Consider the following 22,092-nt stretch of genomic DNA (forward strand, 5'->3'; position numbering starts at 1 on the left):
GGAAACCCCTGGAGTCCCTCATTGCTTTAATTTTTTTTTCTGTATATCACCTCTGGAGAAGAAAAGCAATTCTCCTCAGAGCATCTCTCTGTCCTCTCCCATAACTAGGCAAGAAAGACCAGAATGTCACTCCTCCAATCCTTTGGAAACACCTGGAGTCCCTCATAGCTTAATTTTTTTTTCTGTATATCACCTCTGGAGAAGAAAAGCAAACCCTGAGGTGTAAAATCAGCACCAGCATGTTTATGATAACACTCTTCCAAAACCTTCTCCCCTCATCCCTATCCCACTTTTAAACCTAAACAGAAGAGAAACCCCTCAGTTTTATTCACTCCTAAATTCCAGGCTACAGATTGTTTTTTGCTCTGATCCCTTTCTTAGACCAAAGCTTTAGTTTTGAGATGGTACCTGCTACAAGGCTCTGTTAAGCTGCAGCACAGCTCAGCCCCACATCTCCCTGGAAACCCCCAACATAGTCTCATTCATCAGGAGACCTAAACCCTTCCCTGCTTTTAATATAACGCAGGATTCAGCCTTATTTACTGTGCCAGTCTGATTCCTCTTGCATCTCCGTCGGGGGTTAATCTCTCTTTTTAACTCCTATCTGCTCTCTCATTGTACAGCTTTAAATCCTCCTGTAAAGCTTGAAATCTGAAGTGCTATCAAAGGACATCCCCCACCGTGCCCACATCCCTCCCCGAGTCTGTTTGCTTGTGTGCAGGGTGGATGCTGCAATTCCTGCTCTTTTCCAGCTCCAGCATTGCACCCCACAGCAGGAAAGAGAGCAGTTGTCACCACACACACAGCTGCACTGGCACCTGTATCTCTGCAAGGCACAGATACTTTGTCTGTTGCTGCAGGCAAGCAGTGATTCTTACACTTTGACATATGCTTTTGACAGTGCAATGCAAAGCCTGGGTACGCTAAATTGCAATAAAAATGGAAAGCCACTACTAAACACAGTAACCTGTCTGCAGTCCAAGTGTTTGGGCAGTTAGTGCCAGAAACAGCATGTGGGCAGTGGGGCTGAACAGGGGAGACATTCTATTTCCATATAACTTCTAATTTAGGAATCACACAGTAGATGCTGACCCTGATTTGAACTGCAGAGACAGGGGATTAATTATCTGGTACCCAGAGAGCTGCAGTTTAGACCAGATATACAGAAGCTGAACTCACTCATCAAATCACTCCTGAATTATTTTTTTCATTTGTTCTGTAAGAACCATCAACAACACTACACTGTGAGGGGATCCTCACACTGAGAGGGACGAAGATCCAGTCTAACCAACAGGTTACAAGAACACTTGCTTTCCCACTGATGTTGCAAGGGTCAGGTAAGCTCTGCAGAGCCCTTTCACACTCCTGGGAAAACATTAAAACATTCTACATTTTCAGTTTAGCAGAGCTATACGTGAATCAGATCAAGATATGTGTACCTGGCCACATGAAACAGCTCTGCAGACATCATGCATCTGTGAAAGCATCAGCCTGATGGGTGCACAAGTGAATAAAGGCCATGGCACTTCAGCCAGTCCATGCTCTTAGGAGGCTTTCACAACTCCTTTAGTACCCCAGGTCTTTCCCAGGGTAAGACCTGAACACTGAAATTATTTTGTGTTATTATCTGTCACAGGCTGCTGCCACGTCACACCTGTTAGGAGGCCCACAAAAGTGAGGTAATGTTCCTATTACCACAAGATCCAGATGTGCTAATGGGAAAACACACAGAATATACAGCAAGGGGGTTACAATGACTTCAATATTTGATTTATGATTTGAGCAAAGATCACCTTTAATACCAGCTCCCTGCTTTTGAAAGACGTTTGACAACATTTGGAGAGGGCCCATTCTTCTGCTCCATTGCCCACAGCAGTGCAATTCATACCACATACCTCTCTCACCTGGTGCTGTTCAATTCTGCATTTTATTAAGTAAAATGCATGATTTTTATTTAAAAACAAACAAACAAAAACCACACACTCAAAAAACAAACAAACAAACAAACAAAACAAAAACAACCAAAAACAACCACAAACCCCAAAGCATTATGAAACCTTGCTTGGACTAGCAACTTCCAACCAGTGCCCAGAGTGAAGCCAGGTGGGACAAAATGAAGGGACAAGGGGCCAAAGAGAGTAAAGTCACACAAATATATTCACTGCTGAAGCAGACTGCAGTGATTTTCCTAATAGACTCAGCTCAGCATCAGGAGACAACACAGTGACCACACCAACAACTCAAGCTGGCTGAGAAAAGCTGAGAAGAAGAAAAATGGAGCTGCAGACACAAAGGGGAATATCTAACTAAACATCTAACTAAAGCTCCAAAAGGCTGGGAAGGGGAAGCTGGCGTTGCACTGTCACCATCCAAACTTTGGTCACCTTCATGGAGCTGGAAATAACTGATGGTACATTTTCATGGAAAGGGACACAGGTCAGGGTGAGAATAATGGAATCTTTAAGGTTGGAATAGAGCTCCAAGGTCATCAAGTCCAACTTGTGACTGATCCCCACCTTGTCCCCCAGCCCAGAGCACTGACTGCCACATCCAGTCACTCCTCCACTACCTCCCTGAGCAGCCCATTTCAACATTTAACAACCCTTTTCACTAAGAAATTCCTCCTGATGTCCAACCTGAACCTCCCCTGGCACAGCTTGAGGCTGTTTCCTCTCCTCCTGTCCCTTGTTCCCTGGCAGCAGAGCCCGACCCTGCCCTGGCTCCCCCCTCCTGTCAGGGGGTTGCAGAGCCAGAAGGTCCCCCCTGAGCCTCCTTTTCTCCAGGATGAGCCCCTCCAGCTCCCTCAGCTGCTCCTGCTGCTCCAGACTCTTCCCAGCTCCGTTCCCTTCCCTGCACACGCTCCAGCCCCTCAAGGTCTTTCCTGAATTGAGGGGTCCAGAACTGGACAAGGAACTTGAGGTGTGGCCTCACCAGTGCCCAGCACAGAGAAGTGTGGAACAACCCTTGCCCACGTGTGGAAAGCTGCTGGTCAGGCTGACTTCAGATGAAATGCAAGTTTCAAAGGGAATTTTTGCTTCTGCCCAGAGCAGTGACACACAAGGAAACCAGAGCTGCCACCAGGATTTGGGCACACAAGGGATCTTTTGTTCCTCTGCGAGGAAAGCAAGAACCAATCGGCCAAGGCACCAGCGGCTGTGCTGGCTCTCCCTGTGACCATGGCAGAGCTTTCAGTCTGCTTTCAGGATTGCAAACACCCCTGGCAGCCCCCGAAGGTGTAAAAGGCAGCAACACCCACTGCACCTCACCAGGACAGAGATCGTGACCAGGGGAGGAGGTGGCTGCGTTGCCCTGCAGTTAATGTGTGACCCAAAGCACTCACTGCTCTGAACCCACAGCCTCAGCTGTTAAAAATCACCAGATGATCCCTCCCTCCACCCTCCCAACGCTTGACTCCACCACCTCCAGTAGCAGACTTGCTGCAAATTAACTCAGTGCTGTGTATTTTGCTTAAAACAACATTCTTTCAGTGAATTGAGTGCATTTAGTCTCACGCTGGGTATGCGGGGAGTTTCTAAAGAGCTGGTCAGTGCAAAAATTAGAGGCTGTCACATACGAATTTTAATCACTTGCCTTTCTTTTTGTTTAAGCTGGTTTACATGCCGGTGCTACAAAGCAACTCTCTACAAAACATCCTCTTCGGGTAAAAGCTCATATTTAAAGGGGAGTTTTAACACGTGCTGAAATAACTGTAAGTGTTCAGATGCTTTGTGAACTACTTAGACTCAAAAAAGGGATCAGATGCTGCTGTACGCTCTCTGCAGCCCCTTTATCCAGCTCACCCACGTCTTTTTTTCCTTCTTTGGCATTTTCTGATGACAGGACAAAACCAAACACGGGATACAGCAGAGTCCCCAGTCCCATCTCATGGACACTATTGGCTTGAGGCAGGGGAGAAGGCACAGGACCACTTCACTAACACTTGTGCACCACCAGTATCTTAAGCTCTGCCCTGGCACCCTGTCTCTAAATGGCCATGGTATACTAGAAGCTCAGAGAATTAAAAATCTAATTACCTCAATTTTTCTCATTTTACAGAGAGTCTTAGATTTTGTGCCCTTTTCCCTTGCCACCTACTCAATCCCATTCAATCACCTCCACTGTGCCTTTCCAGTGTGTTCTGGCCCACTAATGAAGCTAAAATATTCAGAAGAATCCAGAAGACTGTTCTTCTGCTCTCAATCACATTGCAAGTTTGACCTTCTGGGATGGAGAGTTTGAATTTTATTCCTGGTCTATAGGATGCACCGGATATAATTCAATTGTTTAAAAGCTCAAACAGTGCAAAGGAAGTGAGGTTTTTGCACCAGTTCAGGTTTAACATGCTCACAAACCTCCACCCTGATGGCTGAGCTGCCCAAGCACCCACAGCCCACCTCACGTGTACCCCAATTGCCTAAAGCTGAGCTGCAGGCAGAAGGCATCCCACAGAGTCAGTATTTCAGTTTAAAAAAAGGCAAAAAGAAGTCCTGTTCAATGCACTTCATCCATCACTCGTGAGCCGTGCCATCCACACACCCTTGTTCAAGCAGCTCCACCCCTCTCCCTGGAGCACTGCAGAGGGAAAAGCTCGGATCAAACTGTGGAAAACACAACTTCCCCCCAGAGGCTTTCAGATTTAAAACACAGCATGCTACATTTTAAGGCACATTTCAAATAAACAGGTAGATTCCTGTAATCCACGTCCCAATCTCCTCTCAGCCCCGTTTTAAACACTCTTTTGTACCCAAACCCGCAATTACCATAATAACAGCCCAAAACAGAAAGCACTAGAGGAGTATTGAACAGTGAGCATCTTATTTAAGAGTTTTGAAGGTGGTTATTTTCCTGTCCCCTTGAAAACAGAGCAGTCTTAACCACCCAGAGACAGCAGTTATCAATTATGAGTCACTTGTCAAAAGTAGCTTTATTCTGACAAGAAGGAAAGTAGAGTCAAGCATCTTTGGCTAGAGCTTACTGTTAGCCCACTGCCTGCAAAAATACACAGGAATGTGGGAAAACATTGTCTTCCCTAGCACAAACTTCAGTTTCAGAAAAGCCTTATATTTTAGACACCCGCCCAGGAAATCCATGGGTCCTGTCCACATTGGTCAGCAAAGCTCTGATATCTTCTAAAAAAACCCGTGCAGCTTGCTGTTCAGCCTGAACTCACACAAGGACAAAATTCTAAGCCTTCCTCTTCCTACAGACAGCTTCCCAAATTCCTGAACTCTTCTTAAAGCAGATCTGCCCAAAGCACAAGCACTCGCAGGAGTGAACTGCACTCAGTTTGGACACAATCCCTCTGATCTCCACTCATGGCAGTGCTCCTCCAGATGCATTTCTGGATTGAACTCTGGCACACCATTGATTAGAAATGCATCCTAACTCACCACCAAAGCCCAGAAAACAGGTTGCAACCCTTGGAAAGTGGTTCAGTGCTTACTCTTGCTATTAAAAACCAGGGCTGTACGAAAATCTCAGCTAATCCACAAGCAAACATAAACACACTGTGAGAGTCCTCTAAACTATAATAAAATGATCCCTGGTGCAACAACTTTCAGCTGCCTCCCAAATTCTCTTTTAGATCGTGACTTATCTGCTAAGAACAAAATTCTACATCTGTCTTCAGTAACACAACAAACACAGAAACAAATGAAGTAGAACTCCCACCACATCCATCTGTTGAAGGCGCTGCTTTGAAAGATCCATAAATACCTCCAAATATCTGCCAGTCACCTCCTAATTCAAAATCACAACGTCTCCATAAAAACAACTAACATTAGCTCCTGGGTTTAGCTGGATTATCTCACCAAGTTATCCGAAATGTGGTTTCCTCCAAGCTATTAAACATGACCTTTGCAGAGTGGTTTGAACTTGATCCAGGAAGCTCACCCAAGCAGCAGCAGGAGAAGGATCCCTATCAGGATCACAGCTGCACCAAATCCCTGAGTTCCTGAGGACCACAGGGATCCCCTTGAGCCCAGCAGCCTTGGAAAGCAACGACGGGGGTCCAGCCAGCAAGGAGAATTCCACAACTTCCCTTTCACTGCATAATTCCCGCGTTTAATTGCATCTTTTCCCACTTTAAGCACCCACTCACCTGGCCATCTGCTTGTAGGCTTCCTCAGCCACTGCAAAGATGTGGGGATCCATGTCCCCCATGTTTTGGCCACTGTATGCATAGATGGCATCTTCTTCATAGATTGGCAGCTCCTCATATGGGTTGATGGCCACAAGCACGATACCTTATAACAGATAAATAGGCAGGTATATCACAAACCAAGCAGGGAGTTAATATTTCAGGCTTTTCAGGGTGTGCATTAGTTTTTTTGATCCTTTTTTTTTTTTTTTTTGAAATATGATGCTTGAAGGGAAAAAAAGGATGAGAATTGAATGGGGGAGGACTCCTGATTCTTATCTCAGCATCTCCTTTTAAGGGCTGTGCTTTCATAGCAAGGCAATAAGCTCCCATACAGCTGCACAGGAGGCCTACAACACTAGTGATAAGAGCAAAAATTTATAATAACTTACATTGTGTGAAGCCAGACTTTGCAGAAGGAGTGAGGAAAGCTAAATAGAGCCTGAGCGATCACTTCAGAAAAGCAACCAAAGCTCTGCTAGACCCAAACAAACGTGCTGGGGCTTCCCCTGGCTTAAATCTCAAGTGAAAGCTCATAACAAAGAACGTACCCAAAATCAAACTGATATGCATAAATCATAGGAAAGGAGTGACAGAGCCTGCATTAAAGCTTTAATGTCTGCCTCCTCTCCAGCTCTAGGAACGCCAGAGGAGGCAGTGAGCCTTGGAATTAATGAGAGGCAGAGCCACCTGTGGTGTTCCCTGTGAGCTCGAGGGAGCTGCCCTGCATGTAAGTGCTGACGAAGTTCCACCTCTGAAGCACCTTCAGGTTCTGCAGGTTTAAACTGCTACTGTGAGGGGCTCTGGGGAGCAGGTGGCTGGTGGGAGTGGACCCCAGCCAATTCAGGGCTTGGGCACCCTGAAGTTACAGTGGAGCACGGGAACCCTCAGCTGGCAGCGAACACCAGGAGACGTGACTTCACCCGCCGTGGGAGGCAAAGGTCAGTGACATCACCTGCCTCTGCAGGACATTAACCCAGCTGCTTCACCTCCCTGTGCCCTCCTCCTCTCTGTTTGCTTCCTGGTTCTGTTGGGGGCGTGCCCCACTTTCCCTTAGTCACCAAAAAACACCACGCGAACCAAGCTGAAGGGCTGTTGTTACCCCAGATAAGCGCTTTTCTGCCCTTCTCAACCACTTTATAACCAGAGCATGGGGTACTTTGTACCCACGCAGAGCTCTGTAGCTAAACCTACACTTGCAAAGCCCAAACTCCTTTATCTTCATTAACATGATGCTGTGCTCAGGGTTATCATAAACCTCCACGAGAAGCTGCACAAATGAAACCTCACTGATTTTGGATGGGAGCAGGTTTGCAGCTGACTGAAGGCACAAGTGCAGCTGCTAAAGGCTGCAAGTTATGCCAGCAGTCCCACATTACACATCATTAAACACTGGGAGGAAAGTCACCACTGCTAACAGCCACAGAGGCTACATATTTCAAGAGAACTATTTTAAAAAGTCACCTCCTCCTTGCAAGGATTTCCTCAACAACCCTAAACTGAAACACTTCATCACAGCTGTACACACCAGGCTTCACCCTGCCATGCAAGGGGTCCCATGGATTTCGCTGAAATCCTCCAACTCATGACAGGACAAGGGGGAACAGCTTCAAACTGACACAGAGCAGGGTTAAATGGGATATTGGGAAGGAGTTGCTGTCTGTGAGGGTGGTGAGGCCCTGGCACAGGCTTCCCAGAGAAGCTGTGGCTGCCCCTGGATCCCTGGAAGTGTCCAAGGCCAGGTTGGACAGGGCTTGGAGCAACCTGGGCTAATGGAAGGTGTCCCTGCCCATGGCAGGAGGTTGGAACAAGATGAGCTTTGAGGTCCCTTCCAACCCAAAGCATCCTGGGATTTTTATGAACTGCCTTCTTTCTTTTTTTGGATTTTTTTAAGTTGCAATTTGTTGCTATTTATTCACAGGTAACTGCAGTCCTGAATAGATTTGGCAAGCCACCCGCCCCAAAAAGGACAAACCCAAGTTCACACCTGCCCTCCTTCCATTTTGAATTCAAGGCTTATATGACTCCCAAAGTCATTAAGAAAAGGAAGGAAATAAGAGCACAAGAAGGTTTTTTGATGTCTTTCAGGAGGAAAACCCACTATGAATATTTCTCAGTTGGATCACTCTTTCTGGCATGCTGCTGTTCTTTGGTGATTTGCTATATCCTACTTTTTCCCGGGGGGGGGTTGCCAAGCACACAAAAAGTTGGCCTCAAACTCATCCGGCAAGATGTTCCCACCAAGAGTTAGAGGAAACACCAGCTGCTGTGGAACTGGATCAACTGGACCATGAGCTCAGGAAGTTCACAGTGCACCAACCCTCAAAAACCACCTGTGGTTTTACAAACTAAAGCCTGCTGGCACACACTTGTGTCTCCCACCCGCCCCAAAATCACAGTCCCCAGACCTTCCTTGTGCTGCAGCCTCTGGTTTGTGGTCTCAAGGGGTTTCTCTGTGGACCCACAGCTTTCCAGGAGCTGAATGTGTGGCCTGGACACTCACCGCAGTATGTGTAGACAAAGTTGCTCTCCAGGAACCTGACTTTGAGGTTATGCAGGACTGCAGGCTCATGCAGGTAGCTGAGGGCTGTCAGGTCATTCTCCCTGACCAGGATATCTGGATTGCATAGGAGAGGCAGCTCATTTCCTTGGAGGTCAAGACGATATTCGTAGAGCTGAAAAGAAACACACGAGGAACATGAGAACACAACAAACAACAGCTCCTTTAATATCTAATAACTTAACCAAGCATAACTCCATCCTGATAGTATAAAATAGTTACACACCCTGCTCTAAATGAAATTAAAAGCCCCTTTATGCTAAATGCTATAGGGACTTGGATGATGCACTACCAGGTGACAGGTCATCCTTCTGGTAAATGGCTTTGAGGTGGCCAACCAAGGTCCTGGAGTACCATGATGGTCCACAAGCACCAACCTGAGCATATCTGAGTTGTTTTCAGGCCAACCTTGGGGCAAACAGCCTTTAGCCAGCTCTGAGCAGTAACAGGCACCACACAGACAAGCACAGCTTCATCTGATCTAAGCACCTTCATGCTCTTTGAAAACCAGCCTCATTTCAAACTAGACCACGTTCTTACCATCAGAACGATTTCTCAACTCATTTTTAATTCAAGTTACTTTCATACCCAAAACCTGACACCTCTTCAGGCAGAGAGGACATGGAGAATCATGGAGTCCCTGCTGCTTCGGTGTCTGAGGAGCCAGTTTACACTGCTGAAGTTACCATATGGGCAGCCTTATGCTATTTTTGACTCATCCCCAAGTGAGCAGCAGAGCCACCAACTAAAGAAAAACTGTAATTTTTTTTTTTTTTTTTTTTTTTTTTTTTTTTTCGGCGGAGGAAAAAATGTTTCCTGTGATGTTGCTTCCCACAGGGTGCCTCACGAAGGGGTCCTGATGCTCAGGTCCCAGCAGAAGGGAAGAACCCCATTTTGCAAGCAAAAGAGCACTGGAACACTGCCCATGGAAACAGCACAAGGAAAGCTGGCCCAAGTGCACGAGGATGGGGTCTCTCAGCGCATCTGACAACCTCAGGCTGGTTTTATTCTCCAATTCCATGTTGTCAATGCCAATTTTCAAGAGTTTGCACTCAGTCTCACATCTTAATGGCAAACACACCAGGGATGCCTTGTGATATTTAAAAGTCAGCTCTTCATTCAGAGGGAGTACTCTTGCATACAGAGTAGAGCCAGAAAACACAAAACCCATGAAAATTCACTTAAAGCACAAGGACAAAAGAGAAGCATTAAACTGTTGGGTAATGCATGTTGGCTGTCAGGAACAAAAGGCTTTCAACAGCTTTGAATCCCCTGAAGATATGTATGCTGGGTATCTCCAAACTGATGGACAGGAGTGCTCTCTCCCTTTCCTAAAGCTTTTCAGTCCAACATGACTCAGATCCACGCAGGACTTCATACAGAAGAGAATCAAACAAGGTGCTCCCAGAGACTTTGGGTCTCTTACACAACCCCTAAATGAGATGTTTCATGTCTCACCATGACAGTGACATGCTTATTAAGCTACTACCTACAACACCTAGTAGTCCTTTTGTCTCTTTGTACTTTAATGTTGCTGATACTCAGCTCTTGAGTAGACCTTGCAGGATTTCTTAGCCCCTTTGGTTTCCAGGGAAATATCCAGATTAAAGGTAGGGAAAAAAACCCCTCCCAAGCACTAAAACTGCTGGAGATCTCAACCAGAAAGGAAGGATGGAGGTTGTAGTACTCAGAAATATGAGCAGATATACTTTGGCAGCCTGAGCACAAGGAGTGGTAGGAAGGAGCTGCTGTGAATGAGATGGGCACCCACCTGCACCCAGGCACCCATCTGTGCCCAGCTCTGGGGTTCCCAACATCAGAAGGTCCTGGAGCTGCTGGAATGATAACAGAGGAGGCCACAGAGATGCTCTGAGGGCTGGAGCCCTTGTGCTGTGGAGCCAGGCTGGGAGAGCTGGGGGTGTTCAGCTGGAGAAGAGAAGGCTCCAGGGAGAGCTGAGAGCCCCTTCCAGGGCCTAAAGGGGCTCCAGGAGAGATCGAGATGGACTTGGGACAGGGGATGGAGGGACAGGACAACGGGGAATGGCCTTAAGATGAAGGATGGTAGGTTTAGATTAGATATTAGGAAGAAATTCTTCCCTGTGAGGGTGAGGAGGCTCTGACACAGGTTCCCCAGAGAAGCTGTGGCTGCCCCTGGATCCCTGGAAGTGTCCAAGGCCAGGTTGGATGGGGCTTGGAGCAACCTGGGATAGTGGAAAGTGTCCCTGCCCATGACAGTGGAACTGGCTGAACTTTAAGGTCTCTTGCAACTTGGTGCCTGGTGCTTCCAAGGAATAGTGGGGTGGCATCTGTGCATCTCCTCATCCAGATTTATCACCATGGAGGGTAAAAAAAGCACCTCCAAGAGTAGGATCATCCATCCTTTACCCTTCTCAGAAAGCTGCCCTATGCTGGAAGAGCAAACTGTGGAGGACAACAAAAGCAGACACAGCTGAGCCAGGAAAAAGCCACAGCACCAAGTCCTGGGTGCAGATTCCAGCATCACTGACTTTCTTTGCAGACCTGGCACATTCACACGCTGGCAACAGCCTGTGCTTGTCCTGCTGTGAAAGAAAAGCTGTTTTGATGAACAGCCTCATCAACCACATCTCATTCCTGTTCTCCATCTGCCCATTAAGCAACACGGTCAAGATATTCCCCAAAGTGTCGAAATGGTTGCCTGGCAGTGGATGTGGATTACTTGCCCTCCTTGGAGCATGTTCAATTTGAAGTGCTCTTTTACGCAACAGAGCAGATCATCTTCTAGACTACTTAGTAAACCCTACCTGCTCTGTGAAGAAAGCTGGTTTAGGTGAAATTCTTCATGAAAAATGTATTTATTCTTCCTGCTACACCAGGCACCTTGTGGTGGGTACATTGCACTGCTGCCCCCTTTCCATAAACCACCCAAATCTGCAGCTGATGCAAATGCCATGGTTAACTTCATCTGCAATTCCTTGCTGTCACCCAAAGTCCCACTCTATGAGCTTTTTGTGCGGAACAGAAAGCAGCTGCTTTTCCCCAGCCTCCATCCTGCTTTGGGAATGATTTATTGCTGGCTGCGTGCGCGTTCGGAAGCAGCGCTTGCTAGAAAACATCTACATTTAAATGAGTTTTGTGGGTTTTGCCTTTTAAAACCCATTTGTTTAAAAGTAAAATGGAGGAAAAAGAGAGTTTTACATAAGATTATACTTAAAGAGAAAAACAAAGGCGTGGAGAAAGCTGTTGCACAGCAGTCAGTTCTGTGTTCTGTGTGATTTTTCCATCGGCACCCAAGGTTGAGTAGATGCCACCAGCCACTGTGTCTTCACAGTTTGTTCAGCAGCAAAGAGCCTAAAATGGTATTTCTAACATACTGCTACTACTAAAAAAAAGAATACATTCTGATATCACAGACTATTACAAGTTTGCCAGGGGATGAAAAGAGATGATGGAGGTCAAGGGCTTTTCTCACAACCTACTTTAACACAAGTGTCTAGGGAGGGAGCAGGCAGGGAAGAGCTGGAAGTGTTAAGGCAATAAAACACATTTTAAACTGCTTCACAGAAAGTATGAGATGGATCGGGCTTCTTCACACATTAATTTGAAGCTTTAAATTACTAAAAAGAATAACGATGTTCAAAAGCTTACAGTTTCATCTTCAAGTTTCAGCTGGAGGCTTTTATCTCCCTCTTTGTAATCCTTGACAATTTCTGCCGATCTCCAAACTTCATCAGGGTCAGGAATCCAAACTCTAGTGTACTGTAGAGGGGGGGATAAGAAAGGAAAAGTTTAAATATGAGGAAACTTCAGGAAATCAAATGAGAAATAAATTAATTCTCTATTAATACAATCCCACACTCATTGTAAAGTCAGTGCAGCTAAACCAATGATTTCAGTAAAAAAAACCCAATAAATTCCAGTTTTAGTTCTTAGAAGTCTGGTTTTCAGTCAAGCTTCTCCTGGATGAGGTGTATGCTGGCTTGTTACTAATCTGACAAAGCAAGGTAGAGCCTCGAGGCAAACATGGAATTTAATTTCCCTGGGAAAAAAACTTTTATGAAATAACACAATTCAGCCCCAGCAGACCATACACCAGGGTGTATTTATTTTGCACAGAGCAGGACAGTTTGGTTCCCACAGAGCAAGCCCCAACCCAAACCCACTGCCTTGGAGCAGGCAAAAGACGACACCAATGCCAGCTCCTTCGGTTGGAGGCAAACCTGCAAACAGGCTTCAGGGCTCCAGGAAAATGCAACATTTAACCTCTTTTGCCACCAAAATCCCCAAGGCAGACCTGCACAGCCCAGCCAAAGTGTGCATGAAGGGATAAAACCCAAGTGTGAGCAGCACACTCTGGGCCACCACACCTTCTGCTAACGAGATTTAATTGCTTCTGTGATGCAGAGATTCTGCCCAGGCTGCATAAAAACATCCCCTCGTGCTCAGCAAGTAGCCACTGCTGTGCTGAGACCTCCAGGACTTCTTCTGGGAGCTGGGACAAAGTCCTGCAGGCCAGAAACACGTTCACCCCCACCCATGGGTTTCCCCTTACCCTCTACATCCACCTTTCTTTTGCCAGAGCAGTTTTCCTGCATGCAGTGCTGCCAGGGCAAGGTCCTGAGAACAAGGAACCCCAATTTACTTCGTCTTTGCATCACAAATCATGCTTTGGTTGCTGGCCATGGACCCACAAAACCAGCCCGATGCTGGACTCAGACAGCCCAACACAGGAGTCAATGGGAACACCTCAATTGTCACTAATTTATTGGCATTTGGGGGGCATGTCTCCTGCCTGTTGATTGAAATAAGAACCATATAACCTTATTCTTACTCCAAACACAAGGGGTTGGGGGAGATTCCAGAAAATCCAAAGCACCAGAGCATCAAAGGTAAGTTTTGACCTTTGTCTTAAAACCAAACCCAAGCACATGACGGCCAAGTAACATTTTGTAGCAGCCCGCGAGCTAAAACAGCAGTGGCCACCATCTGACAGTCTGCTCTGCAGCTGAAAAGCAATGAATTTTTTTATATGTATCACTTGTAATTATTTTTAGAGCTGCTCAATAGCTACAGCAGCAGGAACCTTTAGATGTTATTGGAGCTACACAATTGTATTGCCAGAACAGCAGTTTTATCATGAAACGAATAAATAAATAAATAAATAAATTTTTTTCCCCCCCTCCTCATCACACCAGCTCTAGATCCCACGACCCTTCAGTGCTCTCCCCACCACGAGAAAGGGAGGCTGCAATGAGGAAGGAGCTGGTTCAGGACCCCTAGCCCAATCTCCATTGTCCCCTCCAGCAAACAAAAAGAGCTGACACATCCCTGGCAGCATGGCCAGGAACCCCATCTTTGGCTGGCCCTTGAAAGAAGAAGTAGGTGCAGCTGGCGAGATGACAATGCATCACTCATCCTTCCTCACCTGCTTCTCCAGACTCTGAGACTACAGAAAGTGCTTTACAGACCATTCCTGCAGCTCTCATCCCTCTGCAAAGCACTTTGCCTGCTCTTTCATCCCCACCACTGTGGATTCATCCAGTGCCAGCTCTCTCCTGGCAGAAGAGAGATTCAGACATGCTCTAGAAATGCCCAGAATAGCCAAGGATCAGGATGTACCCAGCTCAAGGCAGCTTCAAAGACAAGATGTTGCTGGTCTTGGCAAACCTTGCAAATTCTCCACCTGCACACAGGGCTGGGCTGATCCATGGACCTGCCTGGACAGGCAGGTGCAGACAGAGACACGCTGACCCCAAAGCAACCCAAAAACCACAGTGGTGCTTGTGAACGTTTTGGTAAATGAAATTTGGGTGCACCTTCAGCAGCAGTAAGAGGTCACAGTGGTCATCCTCAGCAGTTCATCACCAGCCACGGCCAGGAGCCACCCAAGACCCAGGTGTGGCAGGAGGCTCTGAACTGCTGGTAGAGGGTGGCAGCTCTCAGCATCCACTGCCCAAAACCCGGTGGTGGGAGACTTCATACCCCATCAGCCACCCTGACCAAAAAACCACAGAATTTTAAAACTGATTTTCCAGGACTTTGTGTATGCACACATGTGCAAGGGCTCACACAGTACAGGGGGCAACAGGACAGAGATGTTTGCAAGGTCTCAGGAGCCCTGGGGGCCACTCGGTCCCCAGCTGTGAGATTCCAAATGTGATCAAGGTCCCCATGCTCTGAGTGCTTCCCATCCTGCTAAACAGCCAGGGGCTGCTGGAACAGGCTGCTATGAATGCATTTCCCCAAGCATCTATAATGCTGTCCTCTCGCGCGTGCACACACACGCGTCTGAGAAGGGGAAGACTCTTATTACGTTTGTTTTGTTGTGCTTTTCCACCGTCCTCCCCTCCTTGCTGTGCTCCAGCAGAGACACAAGTGCTGAGCCCTCCAGGCGGGGCAGGCTGCTGTACAAACCCCCACCCAAGCCTTCCTTTTGACCCATAAATCCCAAATATGTCCAGCACAGCGCTGGAATAAAAGCACTTTGTCATTGTTACATCTTTACAAGGAGAGCTTTAATTAAAACCTGACGAGGCTTGGAGGCAGCCCGTGGTGGGGGCACGAGGAGCACCACACTCATCCCTCCTGCATTCCCTGCCTCCAACCTGCTCCCTCCAAAGTGGCTTCACACACCCTATATTTGCCAGTTAAATCCATAGAGATAGAGCCACCAGATCACCAAAAACAGCAACCCTGGTAGCTATCCACCCAGGCAGGAGGAGAGCATCCCTGTGAACCCCTACTTCCATAGTCACTCTTGGTCTTCTGGAGGAGCTTGTTATAAAGGAAAAAGGCAGGTGGATCCATCTCAAAGCACTGGGAACAAAGGATTAATTGACTTTAGGCTCAGCAGACACAACCCTGGGCAAACCACTTAATGTCTTAACACTCCGGTATCTCCATCCATTTTCTCTTTTTTTTTTTTCTTTAAAGAAAAACATTTTCTTCAGTCCTCGAGGATGCCTTTAAATGATGTGTTAAAATTAACTGGAAATAGCTCTGCATGCTCAGCCTCTCAAGAAAAAAACAAACAAACAAACAAAAAATTCTGGTTCGCTTTGGGTCTTTTTAAACCAGATCCCCAATAAAACTGAAGCCATTCAATGCTCTTGAAGCCTCATGCCTTATTCTACTCAGCTTAAGCAGAAGCTTAATAAATTCAATCCCCACCTCTTGATTTGATTTAGATTTTAGCAGGCTGCCGCTGCAGATGCAGATTAAAACCAACATTAAATTAGAAGAGGCAGGTCTTGTTTTACTGTTTTGAAGCCCTTGGTGCTGGCCAAAGGCACTCCCAGCAAGCTCCAGGCAATGTGCTTGGAGGATGCTCCATGGAGGGATGTTGGTCTGTGTAGAAGGAGTTACAACTGTGGGGACAGAATATAATTTTCATTACATTAAGAAAATTGTATAATCTTTCATTATGCAATAAGTATTAAAAATTAGCTATCTCGGTTTAGTCTGGGCTGTTTGGTGGTTGCAAGTCTTTGTGGCAAGCTTGAAGTCAGCAAAATCCACATTTATTATGATTGGGTTTTAATCCCCTGAGTTATTTCAGGAATGGCAATGCTCACAGCTGACCCTGGGAAGTTTTCATTGCTCCTGAGTCAAAGGCATTTTGCCGGGGACATCCTTCCAACAAGCTGCAGATAGAGGGAGGGCACAGCAGAAAACCCACAATAGTGGCAATACAACAGCACCAACCACCTCACAATTAGGAATTCAGTAACAGAGATTAAGATTCAGTGTCTCCTTACAAAGACTTCCACACTGGGTTAAGCAAATCTTATGAAAGGACTCTAGTAGAAACCACAGGCAGTGATTTGTCAGAAACCCAAATGTGAACATAAAAATGTCAACTAGAACGAGGTGGAAATTGGAACAAACCTCTGTATATTTTTCTCTGTAAAGCAAGCACTCTTCCACCTTTACCCCTTTGTAGCGGTCTTATTTCCAACCTCATTCTGTATTGTTCAGTGGCACAAGTGTTGCTGGATGCTTTTGAAGAGGGGGGGAAAAAAAATGCATACAAAAGAAAAACCAGCACGAGCTTCAGCCCTGACTTCCCAAGAATACGCATGCAGCACGTGAATGGTTAAGCAGCTTACAGTGAAACAGTCCAGTAACTAGCCCCCCAGCTCTCACAGGCTATCTGTTACTAAAATCAAAGTTTCCCCAAACTGTGCTCTTCTCAAGGAAGAGGAAAGCACAAGCTGTACTTTAAATTAAAACGTTGTCATACCACACAATCTGGATGTAATTTTTCTTTCCCTTACTTTTTCTTTAAACTAGTATTAAAGATCCCTCCACAGAGATCATTTAAAGAGGATCTTGCAGATAAAAAAAACCCAACCCAGAGGACTTTACTTGCTTACGGCATCCCCTTCCAGCTCTGCACCAGATCAAACAAACTTCTCTGCATCAATTTGCACTGGGGGTGCAGTCCTGGGCTGAATTGGAGTCACCAGTACACGTGTTTTTGCCCATCCACTGGCATTATGCCCAAGGCAGCAGGATCCCACATCCCCCACAAGTTACAGGTGGTTGCTTACGGAGTTATGTAGCTGTGGTAAATGCGTTTGTGCAGACTGCTGCGCCTGTCAATGCTGGCAAGAGCTGCTTGAAGGGTGCTGGCAGGAGGGGGCCATAGAAAGGCACCAGCTCCAAGGCTCTCCCGGGTGCCCTGCAGCCTTAAAATTCCCTTCTACCCCACTTGGCAGTGACTCAGGAGAAAAATCTGCTTTGCCTGTGGCGCAGCGAGGCACAGGTGAGGTGCTTTGGCAGCAGGGCAAAAACCTCTCCATTAAGGGACTTGTGGATCATTACCTTTTTTATTATTATTTACAATATTGAATATAGAGGCAGATGGCAAGCTATAATCCTCCCTTTCCCATCCTCTGATTGAGATTTTTCACCCCAGGAATGATTTCTCCCCCGCCTGGCAGACAAGCAAAGCCCATATTTAGGTCAGAGCTCCCTAAGCTGTGACATGACTCCAGGACCTCCTGACCTCTGTATCTCACCCTGGTCTGGCTTCTCCACTTGCTGCTGGGTACCACCAGCTGGCAAACCCTCACAAGGGGCAGGAGGGGATGGCAGAGGCTTTTACTGTTTGGTACAGAGCAGGTAAGAATGTCCCTGTGTTGCACATCTCTCCACTGCCCAGTGCCAGTACTCGATGCTGGGAAGACACACACCAGCCCAGCAGCCCTGACGACCCCAGAGGGCATCTACTCACAACAAGGACCTCTGCTAGGAAAAGATCAACTTCTTCCTCACTCTAAAAACCCGAAAACACTGAAAGGAGAGGTTACGACTGGCAAATCAATGTTTTGACTCACAGCAGGGGATGTACACTACAATAACACCATGCTCAAGGGGTAGGGCAAAAAAATAATAGGGTTTTACTTCTTAAAAAGCACCAAAAAAACCATCGTTTTTAGCTACAGAATGCAAGTGCTAACCTGCTGAAAGTGTTCAGTGCAAAGGGAAAGAGAGTGGCACATTGCAGTAGAGTCTCTAATTCTCCAACATGAGAATGAGCAATCTTTGTGTTTCCCAGGCTGATAAAAACACACAATCTCAAGCAGCTGAGCCAAGGGAGGTGAGCATAACCTACACCATCCCTCACATTCTCCACCATCCTCATGCTATCAGCCTGGATAGACGGTCCCAGGAGAAGCACACAAAGGCACACTCAGACCTCGCCCTGTTTAGGGCAGGGCTCCCAAATCCTGGGGAGCATCTCCCCGTCCCAGACGGCTACAGGGGTGCCTGGCTTTGAGCTAACAAAGTATGTGCTTTGCTGATGCCTCCTGGGTACAGGGATATTATCCTCTCCCCCTGAAGAGATGTCACACTGATGGATGGCTCCAAGTCTCCCACCAGCACTCAGTTCACTCTATTTCTCCTTGTGGAATTTTACTCCCCTGCCCAAATTAACTCAGATGATGATTTGCATAAAGTGTCACAGCAGCTGAGCAGTACTTGGACAAGCAGCATCTGCAGCATTTATCCACTGGCTCATTAGCAGCATTTCTAATGAAGGGGCACTAAAGGGCTTCAGTTCATCACTGCACAAACTTCATGTCACCAAAGGCAGACAGAAAACTGGCACGGAGCAGAGTGGGGCTGCAGGCAAGCCCTGACACCAGGATAGGAATACTGGGGGTACACCTGAAGCCTTTACTTAATTAAGCATGATTTTCAGGATGATTTCCAAGACTAATCAATAGTCTTACATGTAACTAACAGCCAGCTCATGTATTCCCATCCTCTCCCCTGCCACTTCTTCCATGCCATCTCTGCACTGCTCGTTGCTGAAGGTTTAATTAAGAGTGACAAGTTCAGCATCAAGGTCTTGAGTGCACACACAGCCCTGATCTCTCACTGCAAAATTCCTCTTGCAGTAAGTCATTAGATGTTGCAAAACTAGGTAAAGACCCAGGTGCTTTGAGACAGTGCAAATAAACAGTTTGGTCTTAATTTGGAGTATAAAAAGCAGTCCCTCCTGGGCTGCGGAGCGACTCACTCGTGGGCTGCAAGACCAAGATTTGCTCTGGGCAGTGCAACAACTCCTACATTTTCACTTTGCCCCTCTACCCTTTCAAAAAAAACAAGACCAAACCCCTCTGCCAGGGTCAGCAAGCCTTCACCCGCAGGGGCTGTGCACTGTCACCTGCGCTGCCACCGTCCCACAGCAGCCCACGATGTTCCAGAAGGAGAGCTGTACCCGGATAATTGGAGTTGACAGCACTTGGGGTCTCTCTGTGGTCCTTTCCAGCCTTGGATGAGGTTGAGCACAGGAGCCCTTGGCCTTTGGTGGCTCTGAAGCAGCACTGGGGAAGGCTGAGGGCTGGCAGCGAGGACACAGCCAGGAGCCTGATGAAATCACAGGGTACAAGGCAGGGCTGCTCCTCTGGGTATTTAAGCCTGGATTTAAAGCATGTACTCCACGGGAGAATTTAGCAAACCCTGGAAAGGGCCCTGCAAAACTTAACATTCACCAGTGTTAGAGCAGCACTATGAGATGCCAGCCACCAGTCTGCTGGTGGGAATCCTCTCCCCAGTCCCTGGGGTTCCTCAAGCAGGAGATCACCACCCCACAGACAGCACTGAGTCACTCTATCGGGCCTGGCTCAGCCCTGCAAAGCACTCACCATTTGCTCTACCAGATGCTTACCATCACCATCCATCCACTGTCACACTGACAGAAAGAGGGATGCTCTGCAACCTCCCCTAAATCACTGCAGAGCCCCTGGAGGAGCACAAATGGCCTGGTGACAAAGCTGACCCAGGTAATGATACACTTGACTTGCAGATCCTCCTGCAAGAACTGTGGGCATCAGGGCAGCAGCAATTTGGAGCAGGGGGCTCAACACCCTTTTCCCAAGCATCTCCCCTGGTTCCAGAACCCATAGGATGCTCATGGCCACATTCTAGCACCACCCAGCTGACCCAGCTCCTCCAGCACTCCTTACCTCCTCTTACAAGCCATTGATTAAAAAAATCAGCATATTGCACAGGATCATGAAAAAATCCTCGACCCAGGATGAGCCCCATGGTCCTAACTCAGCCATGCAGCCAATTTTTTTCATTCCAGTAATGGTTACTGGAGTTTTACAGACTTTTTTTCCTTTTTAATTAAAAACCCCACGCAGGGGCCAAGTGTCTCTGTAGCATGACTTGCACCAAACAGCCTGTCATATTGCAAAAGTGAAATCCTTTCAGGCTACTTTCTGCAAATCCCTGTTGATTGGTATTAATTACACTTCTCTCATGTAATTCTCAATTAATCAAAACTTTAACCTTGTCTTTGTCTTCCTGTTTTCCATCCAAACTCCAAGTTATCTCCTTGATGAACATAAGATGGATCCAAAACATGCTCTATATACACCATGTACACCTGATTGTTGATAAATAGTTAAAAAATGGCCTTTGGGTTTAATTAAGTAGTCAAAAATGGCCTTTCACCCTGGGTTTTCACAGTCCTCTATCTATAACGCAGCCTTGTGATGCTTTAGGGAAATTAATCATCATGTTCATTCCCCAGTGCAGTGACCACCCCCTGTCACATGATTTTATATGAAAATGGTCCTGGGAGGAGCCTGGCTTGGTGGTGCAGGGATGCAGCCAGGGGACACCAGAGCTTTCAGCTAAAAATACTAAAAACAGCATCTGATTTTTGGCTGTAATTGTGGTGACACCAGTGACATTCACAGGGTGACAGGCACCTCCCAAAATTCAGGGTGCACAGCACATCAAACTCTCAGCCATCCTCCCCACTGGGCACCACTGTGCCAAGACAGCACCACCAAAATTCACCTTTAATTGCAGTGCAAGCTCTCCACCAGACTGGATTTTTAACCTTATTAGAAAGTAGTAATTGGATTAATCAACCTGTGTAGTTACCCCTCACATCTCCAGAACTCGTGCGTTAAAAACCCTCTTGGGACATCACTCATGCATACATAATTCAAAGGGGGGTTGAATTGAAGTTCTAGGACATTTTTCCAGCATTTTCCAACCAGAGGGGTGTGCTGGAAACACCCCCGGGCCACCTCTGCATCCTTTTCATTGCTGAGCAACTGAGGGAAAACAAATTGATTACCGAGGATTTAAACAGGCAACATTTTACCAGTTATAATTAAAAAATTCCAGCAATAAGGTCTGTTAGCAAGGAGACATTAAGACACCTGGAGAACGGCACCAGTGAGCTAGACACAAAGCTGGAATAAATATGTTTAATTAAAATAACTGAAGCAGTGAACAAACACTCATACACCCCCAGTTGCTTAAGAATGGGAGAGCAGAGAAAAGGTCTCCTGGAGGGAAAAACTGCTCCTGCACTTTCATACAGTGATAGAATGGTTTGGTTTGGAACCACCCTCACTGTCAAGAATTTCTTCCTCAATCTCTTTTATCTCATTGCAGTAATTTCTGGGTATTTGGGAATGTGATTTGTACCTGGCTCTGCTTCTCCCAGGACATCCATGTGCCAGGAACTCAGATGCACACTTGGATGGTGAGTTACTTTATAATAATTTACAGATTTTGTCTCTTCTCCCCAGTGAGACACTGAAAATAAGTATGGTCTTGCAATCACTAAACTGAAATTGGCTTAAAACATATCACTGAGGAAACTCAAATGAAAGGAGGTTTTAATATATAAATATTTTTAATTTGTAAAATGGAAAGTACAGGACGGCTGGACAGTCACCTACATTTTCTTTATTTCCTTATAATTTTAGATGTCCAGCTAAAATACTGAGATTTTGGCTCTCCAGATCTACCAGCATTGATATCCTGCAGCCTCTTGTTTACACCACCCTGGAAAACCATCCCCTAAATCCCACATCCAATCTCCTCTAACAGATGTAGGAGAGGGAAAAGCTTAAATAAGGAGGGATGCAGG

The 22,092-nt window shown here is 46.5% G+C and overlaps 1 protein-coding gene across 5 annotated transcripts in view; it reads right to left on the reverse strand.

The window, feature by feature from the left end:
- The window catches only part of MYO5B (myosin VB), a 146,163-nt gene that overhangs the window by 105,722 nt on the left and 18,349 nt on the right, over positions 1-22,092 (reverse strand). For all 5 annotated transcript variants that reach the window (XR_003529766.1, XM_027656049.1, XM_027656047.1 and 2 more), the window contains exons 2-4: positions 12,327-12,437; positions 8,643-8,814; positions 6,101-6,245 (exon numbers count right to left, since the gene is read on the reverse strand). Coding sequence is in view for 4 of the 5 variants with exons in the window: in XM_027656049.1 (XP_027511850.1) it covers positions 6,101-6,245; positions 8,643-8,814; positions 12,327-12,437 (428 nt within the window). In the remaining variant the exon portion in view is untranslated. The remainder of the gene's footprint in view (positions 1-6,100; positions 6,246-8,642; positions 8,815-12,326; positions 12,438-22,092) is intronic.

This window comes from Corapipo altera, unplaced genomic scaffold (genome assembly GCF_003945725.1).
Source record: "Corapipo altera isolate COAL_440 unplaced genomic scaffold, ASM394572v1 61553, whole genome shotgun sequence".
Lineage (NCBI taxonomy): Eukaryota > Metazoa > Chordata > Aves > Passeriformes > Pipridae > Corapipo > Corapipo altera.